Here is a 19244-nt window from a genome sequence, read left to right on the forward strand (position 1 = left end):
TTTGTGGAATAACTCCCTGTCTCTAGGAGTTATATGTGGGAGGTCCTTCTGTCTATGTGTTGCATTTATTGGTTAATGAATAAAGAACTGCTTTGAGCTTATGGCAGGGAAGAACAGAACTAGGCAGGAAAATTAGGTTGTATGCTGGGAGAAAGAAGGGCAGAATCAGAGACATGCCATCGAGCTGCTGGAGACAGATGCTGGGAATTTTAGCTGGTAAACCATTGCCACGTGGCGATACACAGATTAATAGAAATGGGTTAAGTTAATATAAAAGTTAGTCAGTAAGAAGATAGAGTGTGATGGTTTGTGCTGCCTGTTTTCCTGATTTGCTCAGCTGGTGTATTCACAGGGAATGTCTGCTGGTGCCAGAGGCTGGCATACTGGGATGAGTTAGGGGAGGTAAGGTTGGAGGAAAAGTTTTTTGTAATTTCTTGGGGATGGTGTCAGTGTGGAACGGGAGACACAACAGGTTTTTTGCTACAGAGATGGGTATACGACTGGGAGATTGTAGGTAGGGGATCAGAGGAGGCTCTTTTGATAATTCTTATCACAGATGTTCTTATTAGGGAAAACACTATTACTTGTATAAAAATGACTCAGACTCAGGATATCTTTAGTTAGTGTGAGGAGATCTCAGTAAGGGTGTTCACTTCGCTCGGTGTTCCTGGGCCTGCTGGAAGATAGAACATCATGGTAGAAGGTTATACATAGGAAAAGTAATCATTTACTGATTCCCAGGAATCAGAGTTTGTAAAAGAAGGGTCCAGAGCATTCATATCCTCTCAGGCATGCTCAAAGTGATCCACTTTTTCCAATTAGGCCCCATTTCCTAATTTTTTCCATCTCTCAATAATGCCATCAAAGTAGACACTCAGTAGTTAATTAATCTGCAAAGGAAGATGGAGCTCTAATGATCCAGCCACTTTCTCAAAGCTCGTCATATGGCATAAAAAAGTCCTTCAACACACGCATGTTTGGGGAGCAGCTCAAGCTCAAGCAAGAAGTTACTTTCTCATACCAGAGAGAGTTTTCCCAGAAGCATTTCTCAAATCAGAAATACTCAGGTTCCCTTCTTGCGGGTAAGGACATCAGTAGGTAGAATGGGGGTTAAGAAATCCATTTGCAAAAACAAACAAACAGAAAAAAAACCCACAAAGCTTTATGTTACCAAGGGAGTACAAGGGCAGATAAGGCATTGATTGATTGACTGATTTAAACAAGATATTGCTGTGTAACCCATGTTGGCCTTGTAATCCTTATATATCCTGAGTTGAATTCAAACTCTTGACCCTTCTGCTTTAGCTTCCCACATGCTGTGATTACAGATGTGACTTCATATCTGGCCAGTAAGGTGCACTTTGCTACCTACTTCCAGGCATCTAGAACTCATCTGTGAAGGAAAAGGTAATAAAGATGAGACTCAGGACCAAGCCACAACCCTATCAGGAAGGACATAAGGAACCATGTTGAAGGGACTAAGGTTTATCTTGGTGTCTGTGAAGAGGCTTGGCACATTTTAATTATGGAAGTTACACAAGAAGATTGATAGTTCAGAAACAACTTTAAAGCTGGAGGTAGTTTTGGAACGTTGTGGGAATAATTGTGGCATCGGCAGTAGGCAGAGAGAAAGAAGAGAGAATTAGAAAGCTAGTTCAGCAGATTTGTTTCTGATTGAAGAGAGATTAAAATGAAATTCATAGCTCTCATGCACACAACTGTTGACTGATTGGGCAGGCTGAGTAAGGTGGAGTCAGGGAACATGGAAGAAGTGGCTACCTGGTCTCTCTGAGTTTTCTTTAAAACGTATCCAACACACAGAAAGCATGAAGCTAGGAGCACAATTGCAGTAAAAATAGCCTTCCAATTAAATTTAACAATTAACATTTTGACATTTTACTTTTCACTTTATACATATTTTATATAAAAGGCTTTACCTAAGTTACTTAAAAATAACTTTGGCATCTTAATTTAGCCTTAGTTAGCTTAGCACACACCTGCTAGAAACAAATACATTCTTCTACATAACCATAATGCCCTTTTGTACCAAGAAAGCTTAACCTCATATTACCAAACAAAATCCTTATTAAAATATCCCTACGTATCTCCTTGCAATATTTCTATAGTATATATATTTTTTCACAGATCTAAGCCAGGGCCTGGGCTATTAGTCATTTGCTTGAGTCAGTCTTTCTTTTTGCTTTCCCTTCATCTTCAGGAGTTCTTTCTTTCATCTCCCATGAAATGGATGTTTCAAAGAACTTGTGCCAATAGGGTGTTTTAAATGACAATTGGGGTTTGATTATTGCTTCTTCACTCCTAGATTTAGGCCCTCTAATGTTTGGCAAGGACACAGCCGAGGATCTATTCTGTCTACTGCTTGTCTGGCATAAGGAATAATACCATAAAAATGGGTAATCTTAATTGTTAACTTGGTAAACACCTGGGGGATTAATGAAGGATCCTCTGGGGGAAGGGAAGTCTCTGCGATGGCATTTCTAGAAACATGTAGATCATAAAGGTTCTCATTTATGGAATAGATCAATATCCTGATGGAGCTATAATGTGGTAGCATATATTATGATGGTAAATTGTATAGAATGGATCTTAATCAGAAGAAGTAAATCACTGGGTGTGTGTCCTTAGGGGTATACTTTGGTCTGTTCCTTTTTGCTATAACATTTTCTGCCTTCCACACAACATGAAGTTAGAAGAGCTCTCTGCCACACAGCTCCACCATCAAGAGATACTAGCCAAGCATACAAAGAAAATCAAATATATACTGAACCTTCAGATACCATGAGTCCATGCAACTCTCTCCTTCTTTGTAAGTTGTTCGGTCATGTTTTGGGGCACAGATATAAGTAGCATATACATATAGTATTTTGATCTGTGATTAAAGTGGCTCCACCAGAGTTATCCAGTACAAAGGCACTTTTTAGGTGATGTTTTCATATTACATTAGGACTATTTTTCAACAAGCTTTCTCTCATTGGTCTGATTATTGCTTTACTTTTAATGATCATTGCTAGAAACAGTATTTAGAAAATGATGTATTCAATGTAATCAATCATTTTTTATTCTCAGGATGGCATTTGTTTATAAGACTTCTTTATCTCACTCTCGTCCCTTTTCACTCTCATTTTATATCATCTGAGCATACTACAGATTCATGAATTGATATTTTATAATACTATTTCATTAGTCATAACCATCATTAATCTTTGTAAGGTTAAACTTCCCTCAAATCCTTTGAGTCAGTTTCTTTATCCTTGTTCTCTCTCTCTCTCTCTCTCTCTCTCTCTCTCTCTCTCTCTCTGTGTGTGTGTGTGTGTGTATGTTCCTCTCCCTCTCTTCTTTTCCTGTTTTCTTTTTGGTTTATAAACAGGGCTGTTCTGTGTCTGGCTATCCTAGAACTTGCTTTGTAAACCAAGTTGGCCTTGAACTCACAGAAGTCCATCTGTCTCTACCTCCCTAATGTTGGGAATAACGGCATGTGCCACCTCTGTTCAGAACTTCTGTATCCTTTTAATATTCCCTATTATTTTTATTTTTCCAGCACAATTTTTCATTAGTGCCCAAGACTTGGAGTCTGCCACTTTTTCAAGACTCTAGTTCCATTTATTAGAGAATACTATTTAGACAATTAAGATTTGAGAAACAGGGTCCTTACCACTACTGGGGCTGATATTTCTACTGTGTCTTTTTATTTGACAGAGTTAGAATTTATTTATACTTATTCACATCAATATATATACATCATTGATCAATAGATTTAAAAAATAATGACTTTATAATGTCTTCAGTTCAATTCCAACACCACAGGGTTTATTGTAAACTTGTACATTGTGTACTGGGATGTTAAGGCATGTGTTTGTGCTAGCAAGTTCCTTTGAGAGAGTAAGTGAACATTGAAACCAACTAAGCCCATTGAAGCAGGAGGAAACAATGAACTTGAGCCAGTCAAATGGTCTCTCCTGTCCTGTTGCTCTGTTTTTCGTGACTGTTCTTGGAAAGATGGAGATTACAGAGGATGTTATAGAGGGATGCATCTGTTCTGAAATAATGTACCTTCTCTTCTGCTTCAAAGATGCTCACAGCATTTGACAGAGAGCCCTAATACATATTCATAAGCAGCATGGTTTATAAGCAAGGGAAATTGAGGCAACCACAATGGAATGGAGCATGAGAAAGCAGCATGCTAATTTAGAATTTAATTATAAAGACAGAGAGAGGATGCATTTTGATAGTGTGTCTTCATTCAACTGTAATGGAACATTAACAAAAACTCACACTGACTGCCTGACCAAAAAAAAAATATTAATTTGGTGAAATGCTTAGAAAAACTAGTGGGGCTCGAGAAAAGATTTAGATACTGATTTTGAACTTTTAAAGAAAAGGCAACATTGTTGAATTCTAATTGTCTGTAGTAAAAGCAAAAATATAATGTACAAACAAAAGAAAAGGTTCTGATCTCTTTAAGACTGATGTTTATATAATATCATCAAGCTTAAATGCCAGGTATTTAATATGAGAAAAACAACATAGTGATATTCAGGCCTTCGTTAGACTTTTAGTAATTTAGGGAGCATGTGTTACCCATTATGACTGACATATCTTGGCTTCCACTGAAATGAAAGTATTTTCAAGAGAGTTTACCTTTTTTGAAGTTAATTCTGTGTGTTTATAATAGTATTTGGCATGGAATGGATATTCAATGTTTGTTGAATGAATAAACAAACCTATCCTTGATGCCTTGTATGGCATGGCATACATATCCTTGCATAATTTCGCAAGGGTGCATGGGTGGAGGAAAATCTTTCATCTAACGTTTTGACTTTTATTTACAGGTTCTGATGGCAAATACCTAATGAATGAAGATAAAGAATCTTAGACCAGTATCACTATTAATCCATTGTCAGACTTTGGCAAGAGAAAATATCTAGACTTTGATCAAATTGCATTTTGATTTCCTCCTAAATTTAACCTTCATGTGCATTTTTTGTCTTTGTAGATGCAAATTTTTAAGTAGGAAAAAAGAGTAAATGTTATGCATTTTATTATAAGCACTGTTGTTATTATTAAATGGCTAGGAATACAGGTTTGGCAGAATTTGAAAGATGACCTTAAATATTTGCTTTGAGGATATATTGATCTTTTTCAGAAAGATGTACATGTGTGTAGTTCAAAAAAATTACATTTCAGCCAGGCAGTGGTGGCACACGCCTTTAATCCCAGTACTTGGGAGACAGAGGCAAGCGGATCTCTGAGTTATAGGCCAGTCTGGTCTACAAGAGCTAGTTCCAGGACAGGCTCTAAAACTACAGTGAAACCCTGTAACAAACAAAAACAAACAAACAAACAAAAAATTACATTTTGTCATTACCTGATGAGTCTTTTGAGAACAAATCTCTACTTTGGTAAGGGTCTTCAGTATAGATAACCTTAGATTTTGCTAATAAGAATATAAATTTATCTAATAATTTGAAGAGGGATTTGACAAGGAGTTTCAGAGACTAATAATGTGTTGGTTCTGTCCTTGGTTACTTGCCACCATCTCTCTGTGCTTTTCTCTAACTTTGGGACCGGCCATATTCCTGCCCACTCGACTACAGTGACTTCTCTCACCTCCTGACATGGCCTGGAGACGCAAACGGGTTACACATGCCTCCCATTTTAAGCTCCCCCCTTTTCAAGCCATTTTATAATCCCAAAGCTGCCCGCCACGGACCTAATGGAATGATCATATGTTTTTCTCTTTCAGTTTATTTATATGATGAATTACATTGATAGATTTTCGTATGTTGAACTATCCACGAACCTCTGGGATGAAGCGGACATGATCATGGTGGATGATTTTTTTTTTTTTTGGTGTGTTCTTGGATTTGGCTTGCTAGTATTTTATTGTGTATTTTTGCATGGGAGATTGGTCTGTAAATCTCTTCCTTGGTTGAGTTTTTGTGTGGTTTCTGTATCAGGGTAATTGCAGCCTCTTAAAAAGAGTTTAGCAATGTTCCTTCTGTTTCTATTACGTGTAACGCTTTGAGAAGTATAGATATTAGGTCTTCTTTGAAGTTCTGGTAGAATTCTACACATTTAAAATTGTTTTCTTCTGCTTCTTCTGGGTTAGGTTGATCAGGTCTTCCTATTGTAAGACCACTGGGTTCTGGTGTTATCTTGTTGCTTTTGAAGTTGTTGAATGAATTGTTGCATTGGTGCCTACCCATCTCTTCTTCTAATTGGCGCCAGAAGTGTCTTTGCCTCTTAGTCCATTCCTTACAGTTGCTGACTGGTCTTTGGGAGTTGTTCTTGATCTGCTCTGTACTGTTACTGTCTGTGTCTCAGGAAGCTGCTGAGGTCTCTCTTGGTCCACTCTATTGGAGTGCCATTTTGGTCCACTCTGTGTAGTTACAGCCTGTGCTTCAGAGTTCCTTTGAGGTCTTGGAGGATAGGAGGGTTTGGGGGTGGAGTAGATCTTGTAGAATACAGGGTCCAATCAATGGGGTAAAAGTGTTGGAGCAGCCTACTTTCAGGGAGCTTGCCTGACAGCTGCTTAGAGAGGCTGTGGCAGGTGGAGGAGCAGTCCAGGATTTTGCCCCAGTATTGAGGGCCCAGAGAGTGGGGCGATCCACTGGGTGGGTGATCACTTACTTCTTGGCAGTCTCAGCCTGTGCTTCAGAGGTCCTCTGAGGTCTCAGGGGATAGGAGGTTTGGGGGCAGAGCAGAATTTGTTGCTTGTGAAGTTCAATTGTTGGGGTTGGGGAGTCTTCCTTAATCCTTTAATCAGGGAATTCTTTAAGCCCTTGAGCAGATCATTTCCATTCACTGACATTCTGAGGCCTTCTTCTAGCCCTGCCACTGTCACACAAGGAAAGGCTGTTTTTCCCATCTCCTGAGAGCCACATTGTCCACATGTGTTAAATTATATCAGACACCATGTATAAATAATATTATATATGTAGTATATGTTAATTGTCAACTTACTCATGCTAACATAGAACTTAGTACATATTTTTATTCACATATTCACAAAATATAAGTTTTATGGAGCTAATGCTAGGAATGGCAGACACAGACATTTTAAACAAACATGTAAAAAATGGTTTTATCTTTAAACTTAAACCAAATGCGTAAACCATGTATGAACCATGACTAATGGAACCATCGTGGAAGTCATATGTACCTCTGTGCCTTTTTATCAGGTTCATAAATTGGAGTAATTCTCATCTCTTCTCTGAGTGCATGTTGGCATTATCAAAAATGCAGAACGTTGTCATGCAGCCGTTTATATTACTTCAGGGAATGTAACCGCTATTTTATGCTAGATTAGTAATTCTATAATTTTAAATACACAAAATAAAATTGTCTCTGTATTTATCAGGTTTCCTGTTCTTAGCAATATAGCACAGTTACTGGTTCGTAGAAAAGATATTGAAGGTCTGGGTTAAAATGTTGTTTTACCGATGAACTAGAATATGATCAGACAGTGCAGGCTTTTCTGCTGCACAGTGTTTCTTAAACTTTCTCATGTTGAATGCTTTAATACAGTTCCTCATGTTGTGGTGATCCCCAACCATAAAATTATTTTTGTTGCTATTTCATAACTGTAGTTTTGCTACTGATTTGAACTGTAATGTAAACAATTATGGAGACAGATTTGCCAACGGGGCTGTGATCCATCCACAGGATGAGGACCATGGCTGTAGTGTCTTACAATAAAGATCACAATTGACTTAATTTTTAAAAACAGTTTTCAACTTTGTTTATGATGGAGTACACTTAGATCAATATATCTTTGTTTATACTGAAAATATGACCCTTGAAATACTTCATCTATCTAAACTTTCCAGACTAAAAATAAATTAGTGAAGAATGTCAAAGCATTTAATATAATTATTTTTTTCAGAAAACTGATTTAGTTAGTTAAGTAACTAAAAAAATCTCCATCAACCTACTGATTACCCCAATATATACTTGAGATTATTTTTATGACAATACTGCTATGTCTGATGCTGACACACCCATCTTACAAGTGGATAAGTTAAAACTAAGCAGTGAAGTAATGTGCCAATAATTCCTTCATCTGAATGGACCCAGAAATACACATTCATCGGGGAGGGCAATGGTGAGGACAAATGGCACCAATACATAGCAAACAAAACACCCATTTGTTCGAGCCGTCTTATTCCTTGATACTAAGTGATACTAGGTGTATCTACACTCTTTGGCACCCTAATTCGGAAAGTCGATTCCCTCATCACAAATCCCATTATTGATATTAAGCTCTGTTATTACTTGAAATACAGATAGATGGTGGATTTGCCTTCCACCCCAAATTTCTTTGTAAACAACAAATAACTACTCACAGAATTTTCCTAATCTGAAGCATGTAGAGAATAGTTAAAATTTAAAACTTCTAGACTCACAAAGTCAAACAAGGTTGACAATTCTGCTGCCTTCTTCTAGATCTGCCACTATAATACAAGGAAATGATGTCTTCCCCATCTCTTTAGAGCCATATTTTCCACATTTCCCACCTGATGATTTGCTGTTTAAAATGGTCCCTGAGTACTTTTGGGAGGTGTTGCTGATGTTCCCAAGCTCAAGAAGATTGGGAAATGCCAAAAACTACATAATGAATTACAATGCTATTGCTCATGAATTCAGTCACAAAGAAATAGCAATGACATTAAATAAGGTGTCTTTCAGTAGAAAAACACACCAAATAGAATGATGTCATTAGCACCTTATGAGAATGGGGTGGTTAGAGATTTGAAGAAACACACCCTTGTGTTTCCTTTGGGAGTCATGCTGTTGTATCTGGTACCTTAGCATTTGCACATACTTTAGGGAATATAACTATTATTACAGTGTCTTTTATAATAGTATGCTGCAGAGTATATTTCTTATCCTTGAATTAAAATTTCATTATGTTGTTTTTCTGGCTCTATCAAACCTTACATTCATTCTCCTATAAGCCACCATATTTGCCTTCTGTTGCTTCTATGAAAGATCACCACAAACTTAGTTGTGTACGTATGCCATTGTGTTGACTTACAGTGTAGTGGTCAAAAGTCCGAAATGAGATTTACTGGGCTAGCAAAGCTGTTACCAGAATTGCTTTCCCTTCTGAATTGATTCCTTGCCTTTTCCAGCTTCATGGTAAAATGTCTCACATCTCTGCAATTCCTACTTCCATCAACACATATTCTCCAACTCTCCTGCCTCTACACTGGAAGTGTGGATGTAGATTCTAGTACTATAAATTATTTGTCTCTCCTGCCAAAATCCTGTAAGGATAGCACCACTCTCAAACAGAAGATGCTTTTCTTCCCAAGCTTCAGGAATTGCTGACTAAATTCAACCTTGACACAGCACAATGCTCTTCTCTGTGTGATGATGCTTCTGTTGTCTTACTTTTCTGTTCCCATCTATAGTCCCAAGATCCAAGACAAACCATATGTATGCCCAGGGAAGAATTCATACAGAAGATGCCAGAGACTTTGGGCTGGGGCACCAAGCAAGAATTTGGAGAACTCTTTGACAAAGTGGATGTGGCCCGGGATGGCTTCATTGACTGGGACAAGCTGACTTCATTTATACTGCTATCACTTTATGAGAGAGATGAACGAGCAAAGGCAACAGTGGTTCCTCAATGGAAGGACCTTGTATTTCTCCCAGGAAAACACAAGGACATCATTCAGAAAGTAGTTTTCTTAAAAACGTCAAGTCGTTATTTGACTATCAGCAAGGAAGGCTTACTAGGAGTCTGGGGAGAGAACTTAAAATTGCAAGAAGCACTTCCTATCACTTCAGATGCTAGCAAACTCAAACACCTCTGGGTGACAAGTTTGGTTTCTCTGGAAAATGTTAACAAGGTACAAAACCTTTATAAATACACTTGCTACTTATGATAAAGATGAGAAAATTTGGGGGGAAAGCCTCTGGTCAATACCAAGTGCAATACCAGCAGTGACAGAGAGCCACATACATCTTTGGGGACTCTCATCAAACCTGGAGGTGATGTGAGCAGGAGTATTTGCTTTCCAAAGCCTTTATCTTGAGTGTCTTAAAATGACATCACAGATAAAGAGTGACTCATATATTTTTCTCTTTTTCCTTTTGAATGTGGTTAATTGTCATCATTCTTAGGGATGGAGGATGCTGGTGGATGTATGATTGAAATAAGCAAAAAGGGTGCCTGGATGCCTTTCATGATTAAAGTATTTTGTTTTGGTTTGATTTTTGGCTAACGTCCAATGTTAGAATTGAATACCTTTGTGCTATGCATACTTCCATAACATTGTAACGACACTCAGAGAACTATATCTCACTCAGAAATTAGATTTGCATGCCTGTTTTGTATATTAATTTCACTAAATCTACTATAAATATCCTTTGATTATTTTTTACTTGGGCACTATAGATAGCAGTGGCCTTTACAAGCAAAGAGATTTGTTTCTATGATCTACTGTCTAAAGAAGAATTTCCTTGTCAATACAAACTCCAAGGCCTGAAAGGAACTCCCATCTGCATGGATTATTGGTATGATCCTCTTGATCCCAAGGAATCCATCCTTTCTTTTGGGGATATAACTGGAAAGGTAAGTGAGGGAAAGAAAGATAAGAAGACACAATAAGAATTTTTTAATCCTCAAATTGTAGTGAAAAGTAGAAATTAAAACACTTTGAGTATGACTTTCTACATTAAAAATTATGAGGGTATACCCATTAGACATGTGAGAGATGAGGTGATACTACAATTTCACCTTTTAGTGATAAAATACAGACCCTTATATGATCTTCTGTTTTGTTTGTAGCCATATTTTTTCTAGTTACAGAATTGATGTTATAAAATAATTAATCCATTGGTTCTCAATATAAATAAATATTGACTATTACATTTCTGAACTACCTTCCTATGGACATTATAAGATAATTGTTTTGATATGAAGGATGTTCATTATCATAGAGCCAAGAGTGTGTTAATTTTTAGTGTCACATAGCAGAGGAATAGAGGCATGAGCCGCCTGTGACAATGGATACAGTCGTTCCTTCTCCTATCAAAGTGCAGTTTAGATGAGAAACATCGCTACTTCCTCAATGACACTGGAGTGAGTCAGACACTGAAGAGGTTTGAACGATCAATTCTCTTTTATGATTGTGAAAGTTTCCATTTCTATAGTTTTCAATGTCAAGTCCCTTTTGAAATGAAAAGCAGTGCTTAGAAAGCCACTTTACCAAGTGTGTAATGGTTCTCCCTGTCACAGCTTATGGGCTTTAAGTAATATTGGATAAGAATTGTTCTAGCTCATGATCCTACTCTGCGCTAATCTTAAAGTACATAGAACCGTCGAATAGCTCTTACACCGCTTATGTTTGCTTCTCTTTCAATGATTCAAGGTTCAAGGGATTGCTTTCACGGCAGCCACCATTTCCCTTTTTGAACGGCCTGCTAATGCATGTGAAGATGAAGAAGCCACAATGACGATTGGCTGGTCAGAGCTGCTCTCTGGATGTCACAAGTGTTGTCATGTATTACAACACACACTTCATCGTGGAGTCTGGGTCCGGCAAGGTACTGAGTTTGAACAATAACAGGAGGAGAAAGTCATTTTCAACGTGGACATTTAGATTCTTTGATGAAAATGTTTCACACAGAATGTTTAAATCTAGAAACCGATAATTGGTTCTCTGGAGGTTTGGGGCTAGGCTTACTTTATCCCTTGAATGCTAGCAGGAATTACTTCTTTTCTTTCCTTCTAAAATGTACGCTTCATTCAATTAATTCAGGTGAACTGTCTTCTCAGAGATCTCAAAAGACAGAAGAAAATTGTCATAGAATTTCTCCAGCTTCAACTCCACTCTGATCCTACCCTGTGTCAGTCATTCACACACTGCTCAGTAAAGAATTTAATGAATTCCCCATAAGTCCTTCTCTTTTCTTTCCCTTTTTTCTTTGTATTCTTATGAGAAACATAGTTTGGCTATCTTCACAATGTAACTTTTAAAATTTTTTTACCTTTTTCTTTCTCTTTCTTTTTAGCCTTTTGTTTCATTTTACTGACAATATTTTTCTTTTATTATTGAAAGAAAAAAAAAGAAATTCCAGCCTCCTCCCAGCCTCCCATTTCCCTCACCCTCCTCCCACCCTTCTCCTCCTCCCTCCACTCCTCTCCCCCTCCCTCTCCAGTCTGAAGAGCAGTCAGGGTTCCCTGCCCTGTGGAAAGTCCAAGGTCCTCCCCGCTCCATCCAGGTCTAGGAAGGTGAACATTCATACTGGCTAGGCTCCCACAAAGCCAGAAGAACATGAAGCAGGATCAAAACCCAGTGCCATTGTCTTTGGCTTCTCATCAGCCCTCATTGTCCGCCATGTTCAAAGAGTCTGGTTTTATCCCATGCTTTTTCAGTCACAGTCCAGCTGGCCTTGGTGAGCTCCCAATAGATCAGCCCCACTGTCTCAGTGGGTGGGTGCACCCCTCATGGTCCTGACTTCCTTGCTCATGTTCTCCCTCCTTCTGCTCTTCATTGGGACCTTGGGAGCTCAGTCCCGTGCTCCATTGTGGGTCTCTGTCTCTATCTCCATCCATCGCCAGATGAAGTTTCCATGCAAGATATTCATCAGTATGGCTATAGGATAGGGTCATTTCAGGTTCCCTATCCTCAGCTGCCCAAGGAGCTAACTGGGGACATCACTCTGGTCACCTGGGAGCCCCTCTAGGTTCAAGTCTCTTGCCAACCCTAAGATGGCTCCCTTAATTAAGTTATGTGATTCCATGCTCCTCTATCCAACCTTCCTTTCTCCCAATCATCCCGTTTCCCCAAGTTCCCTCCATTCTCACCTTCTTACTTTTCTCTCCCCATCTCCCCTTACCCCCATCCCCCCCCCAGTTCCCAAATTTTTGCCCGGCAATCTTGTCTACTTCCCATACCCAGGATAACAACTATATGTTTTTCTTTGGGTTCACCTTCTTATTTAACTTCTGTAGGATCACAGATTATAGACTCAATTGTAGTAATATGGGGCGGCAGGGCTGCGTCCCCCACACCCGGCCGCCCACATGGCTAGCTTATGCTCCGAAATAACAACACACAAACTGTATTCTTTTAATCACTGCTTGGCCCATTCTCTTCTAGGCTAATTCTCACATATTAATTTAGCCCATTCCTAATCATCTGTGTGTAGCACCCCAAGGTGCACTTACCGGGGAGATGCTAGCCTAGTCCATCCTGGGTCCGAGCTTCATCTCGGGAGCAGGGCATGGCGTCTCTCTCAGACATCTGCTCCAGCGAGGAAAGCAGTCGAGTCTCCAAGCTCACTTCCTCTTCCTCCCAGCATTTTGTTCTGTTTACTCCTCCCACCTATCCTCTAACCAATAAAATGGGCCAGGGCAGTGCCTTTATTAGCCAATGACCTTCCTCCATCATTTCCCCTTTTTCGGTTTAAACAAAAAAAAAAAGGATTTAACATAGCAAAATTACATATAACAAAACAGTTATCAAGTAAAAGTTACAATAATCTTTATCATAACTAAGGAAAACTATAACTATAACTAACTATTCTTAACTCCATCAAAGACTCCAGAAAGATATAATATTACCTAAGTAAACAAGAACTAAGAAACTTTTAAAACTCTAGAAATGACAGAGACATCTCGCTGCCTGGACAGTCACGCAAAGTTCCTCTGTACCGTTGGGGCATCCATCTTCAGCCTTCAGGCCCATGGTATCCAGCAGACATTTCCATAAAGCAGGAAAATTCAAAGTCAGTTCAGTCACTATCTGTTGTGTCCTGCAGAATGTCTCGCAGACTCTTTCATGAATCAGGAACCCCGAAAGATCATCTCACCTTAGGCAAGTTCAGTAGTCCTCTCTCTGCGGGTTCTCTGTTTCCAGTTTATGCAATAGTCCAGGCAAGAGCAGTTTCTTTCCCAAATGGCTATCAAACTCCATAACGAGCCTCTTCGATGCCCATCTTCCTCTTGAAGTACATTGGTGCTGCCAGGAGCAGAGTGTCTCATTGTCATGAAAAGTCCTCAGTTATTAAAACATTAAATGTCCTATTCTGTAATCTTTGAAAGACACGAAGAATGTCTATCTAAAATATATCTCTATATATCTAGAAAATCTAACTAACATGACTACAAGCTTTACTATTATCGATGATTATCCATTAACAACCTATATTTCTCAATTATACAGTACATATTTAAATGAACTACACAACACAATACCTTAATCAAAATCAGAAACACATATATATATATAACAAAATTGACCTTAAATCTCTATCAATAAAGCAAAATCTATACTAATGCAAATTATTCATACCTATATCATATCCCCCTTTAAATGTAAAAGAACATTTATAAACATTTTTTGGGAATATGGGCGCAGTTATTTCTCTCCAAACTGCTTCCTGCTGAATGGGGGCGTCGTTAATTAGGTCTTTCATGGTATAACCTGTGTGCTAGTTTCATCTCAGTTGGCAGTTGAGCGAAGCAATTTTTTGAAGGCGTTTACAACAACCCTTCAGGAGGGCGTGGTCCATCATACCAAATCGGAATAGAAGAAGTGAACAGCGTCTCATCCTCTGTGAAAACAAAATAAGAAACTCCTTTCCAAAGTATCATGTCTTTAGATCCAAATTTCAAATTTAAGGCATTTTCAAAGTATCTATGTTGGATTAGTTCAGCAGCATTTATAAACAAATATCTTTTAGCAGTTGTTTGTCCTTCCTCAGCATTCAAACAATTCAAAGAGAGCATAATAGCATACAGTATCAAAATTCTCTGTTTATTTTCCATCTTATTACACCTTTGTTTTAACCTCTATTTCATTTATTTTTACTTTTAACTTTTTGCTTTTTGAGACAGGTTCTCTGTATCTTTGACCTGAAGTAACTCTGTAGACCAGGCTGTCTTTGAACTCTCAGAGATCCGCCTGTCTCTGCCTCCCAGGCATTCGGGATTAAAGGTGTATGCTACTACACCTTGAACTCACAGAGATCTAATTGCATCTGCCTTCTAGGCACTGGGATTAAAGGCGTGTGCTACCACACACAACAACTCTCTTCCTTTTTTTTTTGTTACTTTTAAGAACTTTAAATGTTAGTCTGCATATATTTTTAACACACTTTAAACCATTCAGAAATTTTCTCTGTCTTTGAATCTCTCTTTACTGTATATCTCTCTTTTTCTGACCACACGAGCCTTTAAATTACTGAGCAATATGGGTAGGATTAAAGGCGTGGCTTTGCCAGCTAGATCCAGTCCATTCCTTAGCTTTCCAGCCTCATGGCTGAGGTACTGGCTGTAGCCAGCAAGCGAGCTTCAGCAGCCTGTGTTTGCAAACCGCAGGGACCGCCTGCGTAAAAGAGTCAGAGTTTGTCCTGGCAGGACAGTCCAGAAAGCCGGCATTTTTAAATGGTGCAGCTTTTTTCCTGCTATGGCTGAAAACCGAAAAGCATGCGTTCAGCTTTAACCGTTTAAGTGTTTTGTGGCAGGACCTCTTAATGAGCTGCAGGCTTTTGCAGCTAAAGCTGAGTCAGGAAGCCTCTCTTAGATGACGCGCCCGCTTGCCTCTAGCAAGCAGAGCAGACCCGAGAACACAGCGAGTCAAGTTGCCATCAAACAAATCGTAGCACTTTACTCCAAATGCTCTATTCAAAAGCTCTGGCTCCTGCAATGGCGGCACAGCCCCAGGAAGTTGCGATTTAAAATGACAAAGTGGTTTTTCTGCTACTGTTGCTGAATCAGGAAATCTCTCTACAGCACGACACCAACAAACAGCAAAAATCTGTGTTAAACTCTCTCTCCCTTATTTTTAAGCCTTCTCAGGTTTTTTAAGTGGGTTTCGGCTGTCCACATGTCTGGGCGCCAACTGTAGTAATATGGGGCGGCAGGGCTGCGTCCCCCACACCCGGCCGCCCACATGGCTAGCTTATGCTCCGAAATAACAACACACAAACTGTATTCTTTTAATCACTGCTTGGCCCATTCTCTTCTAGGCTAATTCTCACATATTAATTTAGCCCATTCCTAATCATCTGTGTGTAGCACCCCAAGGTGCACTTACCGGGGAGATGCTAGCCTAGTCCATCCTGGGTCCGAGCTTCATCCCGGGAGCAGGGCATGGCGTCTCTCTCAGACATCTGCTCCAGCGAGGAAAGCAGTCGAGTCTCCAAGCTCACTTCCTCTTCCTCCCAGCATTTTGTTCTGTTTACTCCTCCCACCTATCCTCTAACCAATAAAATGGGCCAGGGCAGTGCCTTTATTAGCCAATGACCTTCCTCCATCACTCAATGAAAAGGACATTGTCACTAAGACAAAAAGGCAACCTACTGACTGGGAGAAGATCGTCACCAACCCTGCAACAGACAAAGGTCTGATCTCCAAAATATATAAAGAACTCAAGAAACTAGACTTTAAGATGCTAATTAACACAATTAAAAAATGGGGCACTGAACTGAACAGAGAATTCTCAACAGAAGAAGTTCAAATGGCCAAAAGACACTTAAGATCATGCTCTACCTCCTTAGAAATCAGGGAAATGCAAATCAAAACAACTTTGAGATATCATATTACACCTGTCAGAATGGCTAAAATCAAAAACACCAATGATAGCCTTTGCTGGAGAGGTTGTGGAGGAACCTCATTCATTGCTGGTGGGAATGCAAACTTGTGCAACCACTTTGGAAATCAGTATGGCGGTTTCTCAGGAAATTCGGGATCAACTTACCCCTGGACCCAGCAATACCACTCTTGGGAATATACCCAAGAGATACCCTATCATATGACAAAAGCATTTGTTCAACTATGTTCATAGCAGCATTATTTGTTATAGTCAGAACCTGGAAACAACCTAGATGTCCTTCAATAGAAGAATGGATGAAGAAAGTGTGGAATATATACCCATTAGAGTACTACTCAGCGGTAAAAATCAATGACTTCTTGAATTTTGCATGCAAATGGATGGAAATAGAAAACACTATCCTGAGTGAGGTATCCCAGACCCAAAAAGAGGAACATGGGATGTACTCACTCATAATTGGTTTTTACTGACAATTTTTAAATATATTTTAGTCTTTACTTTTACTATTTTAGTTATGTATACATACATGTTTAAAATTTAAAATATACTTTGTAAGAAAATCACTGTGCTTGCTAGTGACTTGACACACGAGCTAGAGCTACCCGAAAGGAAGGAACCTGGAGAAAATGCCTCCCTGCAATCCAGCTGTAAGGCATTTTCTTAATTAGTGACTGATGGGAGGGGGCCAGGTCATTGTGGGCAGTGCCGTCTCTGGGTCTGAGTTCTATAAAAGAGTCAGCTGGAATAAGGCAGTAAGCAGCACCCCACACTGGCCTCTGCATAAGCTCTTGCCTGTAGGTTCTTGCCCTATTTGAGTTCTTGTCCTGACTTCTTTTGATGCTAAACAATAATAAACCCTTTCCTTCTCAACTTGCTTTTTAAGCATGGTATTTTGTTACAGCAATAGAAACTCTAACTAAGACAGTCATTTTATACTCATTTTTTTCTTCTTTCTTTTTCCTTTCTTTCTTTAGAAAAAGTTTCATTATACAGCTCAGGCATGTGATTCTTGTTATTCTGCCTTCAAATTATAGATAAATCTTTCTCTTTGTCTCTATTTCCCTCTCCATCCCTCCCTTTCTTCTTCCCTCCCATCCCTTCCATTTTTCCTCCCTCCTATCTCCCTCTTGATATGTCTGAGTGCTTCTTGTCTAAAGCACATGAGTAGTAGTTCTTTGTGATAAGATAATTTTATAAATAAGTATTTATAGAACACTAGTACTTTCTTAAAACTTAATCACTAATGGTTTAATGGTTTTCATAAGTATTTTAATTCTTAAAATTGGATTTGATAATTTCAAGAACAATGTGTACAATATCTGTACTTATATAAAAGACTATGGTGATTTTTCTCATGCCAAAATTGCTACCTTAATGAAGATCCACTCAAAAGAATAGATATTAGCAATCTCATTGATTGGAATAATATCTAATGAAATTAATATTATCAGTCAACTTTGAATATAATTTAAAGAAGAGATAATCAAAGGTATCAATTGTTGTCTTTTCCAGCAGCTATGATCTTTGTATCTCATGTTGTTGTAAATGATCGTCTACCATGTGGCCTCAAATCAAGTTCTATACAAGTGACAGCTTGTTATGACTTTTTCTTTAGTTTAAATTATACACTTGGTACATTTTCTCTCTCCTTTGATTCTGGTAGGATATATGTTGGGGAAAACAAAATTGCACATTTTCTCACCATCTCCTATTGTGACGGGCAGAAAATTATGTGTCTAATTTTTGTGACACCAAAATTAGATCAATGTACTGGAGATGAACTTAAGGAAACTGCTGGAGCTGATTTTGAATTAAATGTTATATATCTATACTTAAATGAAAGAACAGATTATAAAAACAAAGCAGTAAGTTCTGAAATCTAGTGTAGTGGGTCTTCGAAGTTTAGTGTATTATTTGGGTTCCATTATTTTACATTGACATGGATAAGTAAGATGTAACCTGCAGCATGAAGTTTAGCCTACTATTTGGGTGACATTATTTTATAGTATCATGGAGAAATAAGAAGTAGTCTGTAGTATGATCCTTTTGAAGAGGCTGAGGTTATATCAAGTAAGAGTTTCTACAGATGAGTGATGTTCAAACATCTTCTTTGTACTCAAGAATATATCCATCCATAGATTCTCAGTACTAAGTCAAGGCAATCATGACTGTCTGAACTGTGGAGTGAACTTAAAGCTAGACTGGGAACTTTCTAAGACTCTATCTCAGAATTAAACAGAAAAGAAGGCTGGGTATATGGCTCAGTGGTAAGGTAGTTATCTAGCTTGCATGAGGTCTTAGCACATGTTGATATGCACATACACACACACTCACACACACACAGGGAGGGAGAGAGGAAGGCAGAGAGAAAAACACAACAGCTCATACTTAAAGAAACACAATTTATCTCACATAAACAAGCACACAGGCAAGTCCACATGTATACACACATAAGTAATTTGAAATTTTTCCCTTATTCACTTTCTAGGTTTAAGGCTCAACTGCCTCTAAACATGTGACTACTGAACTCTTAATCAGTGAAAAAGGATCTTCTGAGACACAACAGCAGACACCAGCTTAAATATGACTGTTGTCTGTAGTTTGATTGTTTTGGTATGAGGAGAAGGGAGGAAGAGAAAATTGAAGAGGAAG

At 38.7% G+C, this 19244-nt stretch overlaps 1 protein-coding gene across 1 annotated transcript in view; it reads left to right on the plus strand.

Annotated features, from left to right (window-relative positions):
- Positions 1 to 19244, plus strand: part of Wdr49 (WD repeat domain 49) — a 118304-nt gene that overhangs the window by 6440 nt on the left and 92620 nt on the right. Inside the window, exons 2-4 of the mRNA XM_041659531.1 lie at positions 9438 to 9878; positions 10427 to 10603; positions 11403 to 11577. Of these exons, the coding sequence (XP_041515465.1) occupies positions 9438 to 9878; positions 10427 to 10603; positions 11403 to 11577 (793 nt within the window). The remainder of the gene's footprint in view (positions 1 to 9437; positions 9879 to 10426; positions 10604 to 11402; positions 11578 to 19244) is intronic.

Source organism: Microtus oregoni, unplaced genomic scaffold (assembly GCF_018167655.1).
Source record: "Microtus oregoni isolate MIOR12 unplaced genomic scaffold, Mior012 000010F_ref0000083, whole genome shotgun sequence".
NCBI lineage: Eukaryota > Metazoa > Chordata > Mammalia > Rodentia > Cricetidae > Microtus > Microtus oregoni.